Below are 12,205 nucleotides of genomic sequence, written 5' to 3'. Positions count from 1 at the left end.
TCGATGTTGATGGTTGTCCTGAATGGGGATCATTGTCAACTAAAGTTTGGCCATCTATGAAATGTTTCCACCACTTGTATGTTTGAGTTGGGCCAAAAGCCTCATTCCCAAATGCTGTTTTTAACATTTCAAGTGTCTCAGTGAAAGATTTTCTCGATTTGACACAAAATTTCACACAAATTTGTTGATCATGAAAATTGCTCATTTTAAATGCAACAAAAAAGTGCCACACACCCCGAACGTGTTTTGACACAAACAGATGTAACACAATAACTAAGCAAAATATCATATTGCAGTTTTTGCTAGGCTATTTCCCCAATGTTGCTGCTATATTGCAGCATATGAAGCATGCAGCTAGTAGCGCTTGTTGGTGCGATAATTCAATAGTTCAAGAACTTCATGGACGAACCTCGTATTTTCAATGAAGTGCCTTCTTGCTCTAATGGTTCGAGTTGACTTGCTCACATCTAAGTCTGTTGTGGCCACACTTTTTTTCCCATGTTTCTGATGTCATCAAGCTATTATAGATATAATTTGTAGAGACCATATAGTTTATTGTATTGAAAGTTTGTATGGTGAATTTCCTTTAGTCTGGTTTGTTGCTGTGAGGGAAATTTTCATAATGATGTTTGCTGTAGAGATAGAATTAACTGTACTTTAGGTATTGCTGAAGTAATGCTGCTGTCTTTGATTGTAGACTCTGCATTGTGCTGGAGATTTCAGTGGTGTCCATGAAGGTGAAGTCATGCTTCATCCATATGCACATACTGGCCACTGAATTAGAAACTTTTATTTAATATTTGGGCTAAAGGAGGTTGCACCTCCTTTAGCCCAAATTACAGTGCATATGCAGTTTGGCATAGATTTCACAAGGTGCTGGATTGCATATATATCTGTAAAATACCAGGCACTCACCAGACAGTCCTTTAACTGGCTCAGATTTAATGGAAGAGGACTTTGCTCCTGGATCGGTTTTTCTAATATGTCCCATGCATTTTCAATGAGATTCAGACCTGAGCTTTGTGGTGGCCAGGGAAGATGGCAGGATGCACTGTCATGATCGCTGAGCCAGTGCTGAATAATTCTTGTGCAATAGACAGCACTGTCATCTGTGAAACAACCATCACATGCTGGATGAAAAGTCAACATTGTCATCAATAGGATGGACTTAATCAGCAACAATATTCAGATATTCTTTGGAGGACATCCAACCTTCTAGCAATATCAATGGTTCTGTTCCATTCCAACAGAACATGCCCCACATCCTGACACCATGACTAGAACTTGAGTTGTGTTTACAAGGCAAGCTGGATTTATTGCTTCATGGGACTTCTGCCAAACTCTCTGCCTACCATTGTACAGAACAAGGTGTACCATAACTCATTGGACCACAACTTTTTTTCCCATTCTTGTAGTGTCTAGTCATGGTGTTCCTAAACACCACTGTAGACAAATTTTCCAGTTCTTCGCAGAAATCAGCGGTTTCTGTATAGGCATATGACTGCTAATACTGATCCTCTTCAATTCCCTATGCATAATTCATTGAAATATTGGGTGGGAACAACCTTCATTAAATGTCTTGGTCAATTGCTGCACACAGGAAGTTCTGTTTGTCCATACAAACCTTCTCAGATGATGTCCTGACAGACTCGCTTAGGACCACAATTATGCCTCTCAGACAAGCACTGTGGGTTATTTTTCCACTGATTAAACACCTGGGATGTCCCACCTTTTGAAAACCTAGTCACCTTTGATGTTTTCAAAATCACAACTCCTGTCAGACAGGCACCCATAATAAGCCCTTTATTGAACTCCAAAAGATTCTTTGTTTTTTTTGCACTGTAATCAACACTATTGATGAATAATGACTAGCAGCATTTTTAAATAGTTGTCCAAAGCATGTGGTGATACATGCGACCAAGTATTTTGCATAAGTCATAAGTGACGTTTACGTACCTCTGCATGAAGGTTTCTCGTTCAGTGGCTAGTATGTGTATAATGTTGAATCCAACATAAAATGTTATTCACATACTTTCTCCTTAGTTTATTTTTATGATTAAATTTATTGCATGTTGCAAGTTTAAACAAGAAAATAAATTTTTGTATATGTTAGTTGAATATTGCAAAGTGGTAAATTGCAATGGGATAAATAAATTGAAATAAAATAAATTTCAATATTAATTATACTGAAATGTATTAATTAGTATTTTTCAACCTTTTCTTTGAGCTCCTGGAGAGCTTTTACCCTTAAAAAAAAGTTGATAGTTTTCTACATGCACAATGCAAAACATCACTCTTTAGAAGCTTCCTATTCAGCAGTTTTCAACAGCAGTTAATAATCCCATGCAGTTACACGAGGAATGTAGTTGCATTGATTATTTTATATAGTGCTTCACTAAGAAAATATGCTATCATTACATTAAAGACACCATTGCAAGTGTTTGCAGATCATAGTCTATAGTGTTTGCAGTCAATGATTCCTGTCTGGCTCTCTTGCTAGAAACCTGCAGCTCACTTCTGCTGTCTTTATCTATGACGTGGTTAAAATTATCTAATTATTCTGCCATTATTACTATACATACTGACCAATTTTTCTATTACATATAATTAATTATCTGCTTGCATGTTTTTGCAAGGAAGTCATTATATAAGCAATGATTAATTAATTCAGCTAGCAGTCTCCAGTCATAATTCAAATCTGTTATTATATATTGGATATAATAACATTTTATCTTTAATTCTGCTTGAAAGTTATGAATTTTTTAACTTGCAATTACAGAAAGCTGAATCAGACTTGGCATACAGTCTTCAAGCAGCTAAAACTCGCCAAAGAATAAAGGAAGAGCAGATGCAAGTTAAAGTTGTTGAACGTTCACAAGAGATACAAGTACAGGAACAGGAAATACTAAGAAAAGAAAAGGAACTGGAGGCTACAGTTAGGCGTCCTGCTGAAGCTGAAAAATATCGCTTGGAAAAATTAGCAGAAGCTAACAAGTAAGCATTACTTTATTTTTTTTAATTTTGGTTTTAGTTTTTTGTGTGCACATGCATTCTTGTTGTTGCCAGTGAATGGGGTGGGGAGGGAAAATCAAGTCCTCTTATTCTCCAAGTAAGTATTATGTAAACATCGTTTTTTCTCTAAAATTTAAAGATTATAATTATTTAAATAAAATGTAATTTTATGAAGCGATCTATTAAATTATTTTATGTTCACTGAAATAATTTTAACACGCTTTCCTTTTCTGCACATTCATGACAAAATTTACCCGGCAAGAACATGTTAAGCATGAATTAGGACTTGCTTCATGTATTTTAGATGGAATATAATGTATAATAATAAAATTGACATAAACTGGGTTTTATATTGGCTGAAGGATTTTAATTGATACTTAGTATCAATTAAAATCCTTCAGCCAATATAACACCTTACTATATATCTTATTTAGTAAGGTATATTTACTTTCTTAGTAAGATATATTTTCTTACTTATTTTCTTATATATCTTACTTAGTATCAATTAAAATCCTTCGGCCAATATAAAACCCAGTTCATGTAAATTTTCTTATGTTTAGATGGTTGAAAATAACATAGAATCATAATGTATAATAATACAAATGCTGATGATTTGTGTTTCTTTTGACCTGCACTTTGACTCTGAATAAATTTGTCATCAGTCACTTATTCTATTTATTATATTTACGGCTATTTGCCTGCTTCTGTTTAGGAGTGCCCCAGTTTAAATGCCATTGGCTCTTTTCTCACGGATTCTTAGGGCATTGTAGATGTATATTTATCAATAAATATATGTTGCATAGAGGACAAGAAATTTGCACATACCTTTTTCTGGGTGTTGTGGCTCTTCTTCTTTTGCATTGTCCAAACTACTGTGTGTGTGTGGGGGGGGGGGGGGGGGGGTTGGCAAGTGGGAGAATGGAAATAACAAATGGAAAAAACCCCAGGTTTTTTTTGAATAACATGTATATACATATATATTATAAGGGATGGGCGGAGCGTTTTTTTATATATTTATATGAGGTGGGAAAGCATGAAAGGGGTTGAAAACAGCAACGATTTTTGGAGGGGGGGGAAGGGGGTTGACGGGGTGCGGTCCGTTTCGACTATTCGTGGTCGTCGTCTGAACTGTCGTCTGATGCTATGTCAGGTCGGGGTAGGTGCTTCTACTTTTGAAGTGTTTGTGTTATCGCCTATTGGTCAGGATTGTGACCTCAATTTTATGTTGTGTAGCTTCTAAACCTCGGAGATTATGTAGGGCCTGTGTACGTTGATAGAGTTTGCGTCACACTTTATGGCTATTGTTTCATTGTCTTGTCTGTCTACTATGATGGCCTTGTCGATCTGCGGGGTATGTTTTTGTTCAAGGGCATGGACAGCTATTTCCGTTTTTCCTGTGCTTTGTATTCGATTTTTCTTTTTGATGTTGCATTTTTTAGTGTTTAAAATGTTCTGGAATGGGGATGTTATAATTGCGGACCTGATGGCGGAACCTGTGTAGATGATATCACAGTCTTTTTGGCAGGGAAATTTATAGACTACGTTGTGGTGTTCAAATATTTCTTTTTGTGTCTGAGATTTAGTCAGTTTTAGGAGATTTACCAATTTTTGGTTTGTGGTGAATACCAGTTTGTAGTTAGTATGTTTGAAGATGTATTTGTAGGCTTTGTATGTGTTTTGGGTGTATGGTAGTTTGATAATTTTTTGTGTAGGGAAGTTTATTTTGGTACTTGGGTTGTTTTGGCGGTTTTTGGCAGTCTATCAGAAATAATAATAAATATCGGAAACAGTAGCCATAAAGTGTGACGTGAACTCTATCAACATACACAGGCCCTACATAATCTCCGAGGTTTGGAAGCTACACAACATAAAATTGAGGTCACAACCCCGACCAATAGGCGATAACACAAACACTTCAAAAGCAGAAGCACCTACCCCGACCTGATATAGCATCCACTTCCTCCATGTGTTCAGACGACGACCACGAATAGTCGAAACGGACTGCACCCCGTCAATCCCCTTCCCCCCTCCAAAAATCAGTTGCTGTTTTCAAACCCTTTCACCCTTTCCCACCTCATATAAATATATAAAAAACGCTCCGCCCATCCCTTATGATATATATGTATATATATATGTTATTCAAAAAAAAACCCGGTTTTTTTCCATTTGTTATTTCAATTCTCCCACTTGCCAACACCCCCCCCACACACACACACCAGAAAAAGGTATGTGCAAATTTCTTGTCCTCTATGCAACATATATTTATTGATAAATATACATCTACAATGCCCTAAGAATCCGTGAGAAAAGAGCCAATGGCATTTAAACTGGGGCACTCCTAAACAGAAGCAGGCAAATGGCCGTAAATATAATAGTTTGTTAAGAGGAGTAACATGGGATTTTTCCCAGAAATGATATCCACTTATTCTATTGTTTTTTGAATGAGATCTACCAAGCAAAAGTTTATATAGTGTTTATATAAACACTATATAAAACTCTACCAAGCAAAAGTAAAAGTTTATACTTGTCACTCAAGATTTTGAAGTGCAAGTCAACAGATAATTAAGGAAAAGTTCTTACTAGTCAGGTGTACAGTATAGCTTAATGTGGCAATTAATTGCCAAATTTTGTGAAAAGAGATTTGTTGTAGGCACATTGCAAGGAAGAAACTATTTGGCAGTGTTAAATTATGCATATAAAAGTTTGAAAGGGTTCAACTGTAAATTTGACACATCAGGCAGTTCAAATGTATTATTGTCATCTGCACATCCACATGGAATCCTTCATTCGTTAATCTCATTGAACAACTGTGCACTAACACATATAAACAATCAAAGAAATTTCAATAGCTCAGTATTTTCTCCCAGGGAAATTAACTGTACACATGTTTCACTCATTAGCTATTTCACACTTTATGAGGAATGTTAACACTCTAAATACTATCTCCTTCAACTAAACAATTTAGCAGTTCGATACGGAATTCTCTCTTAATTCACAAACAATAAATGAGTGTATAGACTCACATGAGTCTCTTCCTATCTTGCATGTGTAATTCAATTGTAAGTACTGTATACCTATAATTCATTAAAGAAATTTTAACAGCTCAATATTTTCTTCAAAGGGAAATTAACTGCGCTCATGCTTCACTCATTTGCGATTACACTTTTACGAGAAATATTAACAATCTAAATACTATCTCCTTAAACTGAACAATTTAACAGGGCGATAGGGAATTCTTTCTTAATTCACAAACAATAGACTCACACGGGTCTCTTCTTATCTTCCTATCCGGCGCTTGAGTGGGGTTTCTCTCCTTCGTTCCGTGTTTTGGAATTCTCCTCGAAACGACATCGGGCACCGATGAATAGTCGTAGCAGCAGGCAGGATATCGGGTAGGCATTCCGGTGTCTTGAACTGCCTGGCGAAGGATTTCTGCATAGGCCTAATCACACTTATTCAACTACAGGACCATTACGGCAAGATTTCTCCTTAACTTTCGCCTCCAGATATCTTCGGCTGTGACTGGAACGACATCGGTGGATGGGTCTCTCCACCCTCCCCTCCGGAACTTACACCTCTCGGATCCTTGATCTCTCGTGGATGGTTCACTCAGGATGAAGAAAAGGAAACCCTTCACATCTCCAAACCAACCCTTTTATACACCAGAGTCCCTGCACCTTTGATTAAGTTTTTGGGACCCCTAGCGAGTCTTGCTAGTAGTTTGGAGAACCCTGTATAATGTTTCTCGAAAATTCGCCGGCAATCTTACTTCCTCCCTTTACTGCCTTAATCTTGCCTACAGGCCTTTCTTTTTGATTCATGCCATGCCCTTTCAATATTGGCCTTGAAGGTCACCTGCGACGAGTCTTGTAAATAATCTTCAAAAGTCATGCCGAATTTCAGGTGATGCTCTTGGTTTCAATACTTCTATATCCCTTCTTAAATAATGAGCGAGTTAATTCCCTTTGGGCTTATTTTGCTCTTTATACAGATGGCTTTACATAGAGAACTAAAATATACATTTGTACAAGAAAATTCAGGTGAATTCCTACTGTAAAAAGTCAATGTTTTTAGATAATTTATTTTAGCAACATCGAAATTTTTCATCTCCTCCTGCTACCTATTGAAAAATTTCTTCTGATATAACTTACAAAATCTCATCAGTAACTTAAATGCTACTATCATATGTACTCTTCTCTGCCTATGAACTAGATATTATAACCCATAAATTTTTATCTCTCCTCTTAGTGAGAATTTTAGACACCATTTTGATTACCTACTTATGAAACCCTCTGAACCACTGTCATCCCAGAGGAAACTCAGCAACCAAATCTGAACTGAGTACTCTAGTTGTGATTATGTCAGATCTGTGTAAAGAGGGACAATAACTTTATTATTCTTAAATATTTTTTCTTTTAATGTTACATGGTGATCAGCATTTATTTTGATAAAGATCAATTATGGAGACTACTGCCATGCTAACATAAATTACTTTAATTTCCTAATGTTTTGACCTTCGCATTAAGTCCATCATCTAGAACGCATGCATGCGCACGCATGCATGCACACACACAGAGAGAGAGAGACAAGCTGCATTACAATTCGAACAAAGTAACACTGATTTTATCAAACGTTTTTCTGTTGGCTAGATTTCTAGTGGAAATAAAAAACCTATGTCAAAGCTGTATCCTATTTTTTGATAACATGGGTAGAGAACAAATTCATATTATCTTTTAGTGTTTTTAATACAACAGTAGTGACCTAATCAGTAATTTAACATACATGTCTGTTATATTAAGGCTAGGATCCTGGAGATCCTCTGTAACTCTCACATTGTTCTATTTTATAGATGGGTATAATAGAGATCTATTCTAACTGAAATTTGACCTTCTAAATTATATTGTAATGCACTATAAAACGTTTATACCTCCATATTTGAACATTTCAGTTCAGATATTATCTGTTTCAGCTGCCTTTCCACAATTCAGGTTTTTGATGCATACTCCTTATTGCATTCCTCTTGAATATTTTTTTATCACTCTGCCTTCATCAAAATAATTATTTCAGACATCAGAATATCTTTATCTTCGTTTTATGTCACCTTTACATCAACCTAGACAAGAAGAAGCCCATAGGATTCTCATACCTTATATCAAAGGCATCTCCGAGCGTCTTTCAAAAATTATGAAGAAATACAATCTTGCCACTACCTACAAACCCATCAACCAGATCTATAACTTGTTACCTTCTCCTAAAGATAACCTCTCACTTCTGATGTTACCTTGGCATGTATGAGGTCCCATGCTCCTGAAAGTTGTCTTACTATGGACAGACAGGTAGATCTGTTCAGAAATGCATTTCGGAACATCAGGATCACATTCGTCTTTTCAAACCGCAGAAATTTGGCCTCGCTCAACACAGAGTTGAAAACCCAAACCATAGGATCCATTGGGAAAAGACAAAACTTTTACATAGATCTTTATATAAACATGAACATTTATATAAAGATAGTGCTGAAGCCCTACTACATAGACCAAATTTAAACCGTAATGATGTTCTTGCTATTCCTGAAGTATGGGAAATTGTCATACAAAATTGTGTTAAATAATCTCTATATATGTTATCTTTTTTTTTTTTTTTTTGAAGTTATATTTTAATTTAATTCTATAACACGCTACTGCACGCATATTGGGATTCCATTGTAATCATGCACCCTAACTGTATGTTATTCCTAGTATTGTTTGAATTACTGTACTGAGGATGTCCCAAGATACTTGGGATGAAATATTTACATGTTAAAACTTATCATTGTGGTTAGTATGTATTTTTTAGTGATGACTTTTACCTCTAAGTCTCTCAGGTTTGGCTCTTGTCTTTGAACTCTTTCCTTTTTTTGTCTTCAGTAATTTTTTTGTTATCTTTCTGTGATTTCTAATTTCTCTTAGACTACATTATGTCTTTGAGTAAATCATTCTATATCTATTTTATCTATCTAACCATTTCATTTAATACTTTCTCATTACTCCTAACTTCCGCAATATCCTTATCTTCTGTTTTTATGCCAGCTGTATCTCTAATTGTTTTTACAATAATCTTGTCCCCCTTTCTTAGCTTTTTTAACAGTCTAAACATTTTCAGTATTTGCAATATTTATCTTATGCATTCTTTCTGACATCTCATGACTTTTGTTTAGCTGTACATGCAACTCTGCTTTCTTACATTTTTTTCTATCTTCTCTCAGGGCACTCAGAGACTTACATATATGTTAGCCTTGGAACTTTAGATGTGATTTCTTTTCAGGATTGTCTCTTTGATTATTGTTGAGTCCATCATGATGTTTTTATATTTCTGTCCTTTCAAACAACTTCATCGAATGCCTTCTTGGCTAAATTAATGAATGTTTTCAAACTCATAATTTTTCCTTTGCCTGAGAGTGCACTTAATACAGATATGTTGAATGAGTTTAAGGGTGTGTGTTTGATAGTGTGTACCTTTCATGATGAGTCTTTTACTCCAGGGAAGTCTGTCCTCAGTAATAATATCTACAGTTCATCTCTGAAAGCCTCTTGGCTTGAATTCTTTTTAAAACTGTCATACATTTTCCTTTTCTGCATAATATTCATTTTTATTCTGTACAAAACCAAATAACAATTTAAAATCTCCTATATGCCTTGCATCTTGATTCAGTGTTTAGAAGACATTTCTTACTTTTTGTCTCTTCTTGTGGATTTATGCTTATCTTTATTTTGGGATATATGTTAATAATAACTAGTCCATGTCCTTAACTAAAATCCAGCAGGAATTTTCCATTTCCACACTTAACACCACTACTACTGCTCTATGTACTACTCTCTGATGCCCGTCATTTATTCACCTTCTTATCTATATCACTGATTATTGAATTACTTAAGGAATTCACAACGTAAACTGGAATATAAATTAAAATAAACTTTAATATATACTTTCTATATTTCGGCAACATCACGTTGCCATCTTCATGGGAACTTAAAATTAAGACACGTGCACGCAGACACTAGAACAGCAAATGAGGTGGAAGAAAGGAGACTACTGTTATTCCTAAAGTCCTGATGGTGCCCCCCTAGCAGGCTATATTAGGTATTCTTGGCCGTTGGACTGAAGTTCTCATGATGTACGTTTCCTAAATTTGGAACAGTCTCATGCATCCATATTTGTTGAGGTTAGGCACATTTTTTAGGGCTGAGGATTCTATGCATAGTCTTTCAAATTTATACTTGCTGTGGCGTATTATTGTGGCTTTCTTCCAACGTATTCTGTGGCCAGTATCCAGAGCATGGTCTGCATGCCCAGAGTGGCTGTAATGGTGAAAACCGGATGTAGTCCTTGTGTTCTGAAATTCTGATATTTGCTGTCCTGCCTGTTTGGCCAAAATAGGCCAGTTTACAGCTGCAAGGGACCTGGTAAACACCAGGTAGGTCTAGGGGAAGTGGTTGGTCTTCTGTGGAGCGGATAAAGGATGCCAATTTTCTATATGGTTTGTAACAAGAGGTCAGGTCATATTTTTTTAGGATTTTGGTTATTTTTTTGAGAGGTGCCCCGAATGTAGGGGATAGTGAGTGATTTAGAGTAATCTTTATTGTGTAGGGGGAAAGGGGGGTTGTGGTTTACTGGTTTTAGTATTTTTTGGATTTTTTTGGGGTTGTAGCCATTGGCTGAGAACGTATTAAGGATGTGATTTAGTTCAGTGGTTAGGGCCTTGTCATTCCAACAGATTAGTTTAGCCCTGTTATGTAGTGTCTTAATAACACCATATTGTTGTGAAGGGGAGTGGTGGGACTGTTGGTGAATATATCTGCCTGTATGGGTAGGTTTAACAGGTGAGTTATACAGCATATCACAACATATTGGAAACTAAGCTTAAGATACCAAGTGAAAAACAAAATATAAATACAAGAGCAGAACGACTGATACAGTGCTAAAAAAAAGCAGTCGAGGAAGTAATTCCTGAAAGAGAAAAGATCAACAAGAAATGGATAATTCAGGAAACCCTAAAATTGGTACAAGAGAAAAGAGAGAACTGAAACTTAAAAGAGATAATTCAGAGGCAGCAGATGAGTTATACCGTCAAAAATGCAATGAAGTACGGAAAGCAGCAAGATCTGATAAAGCCAAATGGTTGGAGGACCGGTGCAAAGACATTGAACAGTACTATGGAGAACACAAAACTAGAGAGGTCTACAAACTTATAAGAAATGTCAGTAGGAAGTGGCAAACAATATCAGTAGCAGTCAAAGATGAAAATGGTAAAGTATTGATGGATATGACAGAAATCATACACAGATGGACAAGATATTGCTGCGAACTGTATAAAAATCAACTAAATGATACTGCAACAGAAGTAATCAAAGAACTAAAAGCAATCTCTCCACCAGCAGAGATCTTTGAAAATTACATCTTGGAAGAGGAGGTGAATAAGGCTATAAAACATCTTAAGAACAACAAGAGTCCTGGAAATGACAACATAATAGGCGAGATGCTAAAATATGGGGGAGAATCAATTGTAAAAGAAATGCATAAACTATGTAATGAAATATGGAGATCAGGGTATGCCCCCGAAGAGTGGAAAAAATCGGTCTTGGTTGTTCTTCATAAGAAAGGCAGTGCTTTAGAATGCACCAATTATAGAACTATTGCATTAATGAGTCATCTTGGCAAAGTGCTGATGAAAATACTAACAGAACACCTGAAGGGGCATATGGAGGCACATCTTCCAGATGAGCAAGCCAGATTTCGACAACATTGAAGTACAGTGCAACAAATACTCACACTAAGACTAATAGCAGAGAAAGCTCGAAGAAAGAACAAAAAGATATATTGCTGTTTCGTGGACTTCCAAAAAGCATTTGATAATATTGACCAAAATATAACGTGGGCTGTCTTGGAATCCTATGGTGTGGACAATAAATTGATCTGCCTGCTGAAATATATAAACAGCCAAGCACAAGCAAAAATCAGAATAGCGGGTGAGACTGGAGATTGGTTTGTCATTAGTCAAGGCACAAGACAAGGGGACCCAATATCACCAATCATCTTCATCACACATCTGGGAAGAACACTAGATAAGATTTAAGAAGAAGGTGGAGGCATTTCAATAAATGGCATAAGAATAAACTACTTCTGCTTTGCAGATGACATCGTCCTGATTGAAGAAGAC

The 12,205-nt window shown here is 36.1% G+C and overlaps 1 protein-coding gene across 1 annotated transcript in view; it reads left to right on the top strand.

The window, feature by feature from the left end:
• Positions 1–12,205, top strand: part of LOC150100848 (flotillin-1-like) — a 198,986-nt gene that overhangs the window by 94,476 nt on the left and 92,305 nt on the right. The window contains exon 8 of the mRNA XM_090401919.1: positions 2,780–2,994. Coding sequence (XP_090258045.1) covers positions 2,780–2,994 — 215 coding nt within the window. The remainder of the gene's footprint in view (positions 1–2,779; positions 2,995–12,205) is intronic.

Source organism: Typopeltis vanoorti, chromosome 12, assembly GCF_054136105.1.
Source record: "Typopeltis vanoorti isolate ZY-2024b chromosome 12, IOZ_Tvanoo_1.0, whole genome shotgun sequence".
NCBI lineage: Eukaryota > Metazoa > Arthropoda > Arachnida > Uropygi > Thelyphonidae > Typopeltis > Typopeltis vanoorti.
This window is presented reverse-complemented; position numbering and strand designations above follow the sequence as displayed.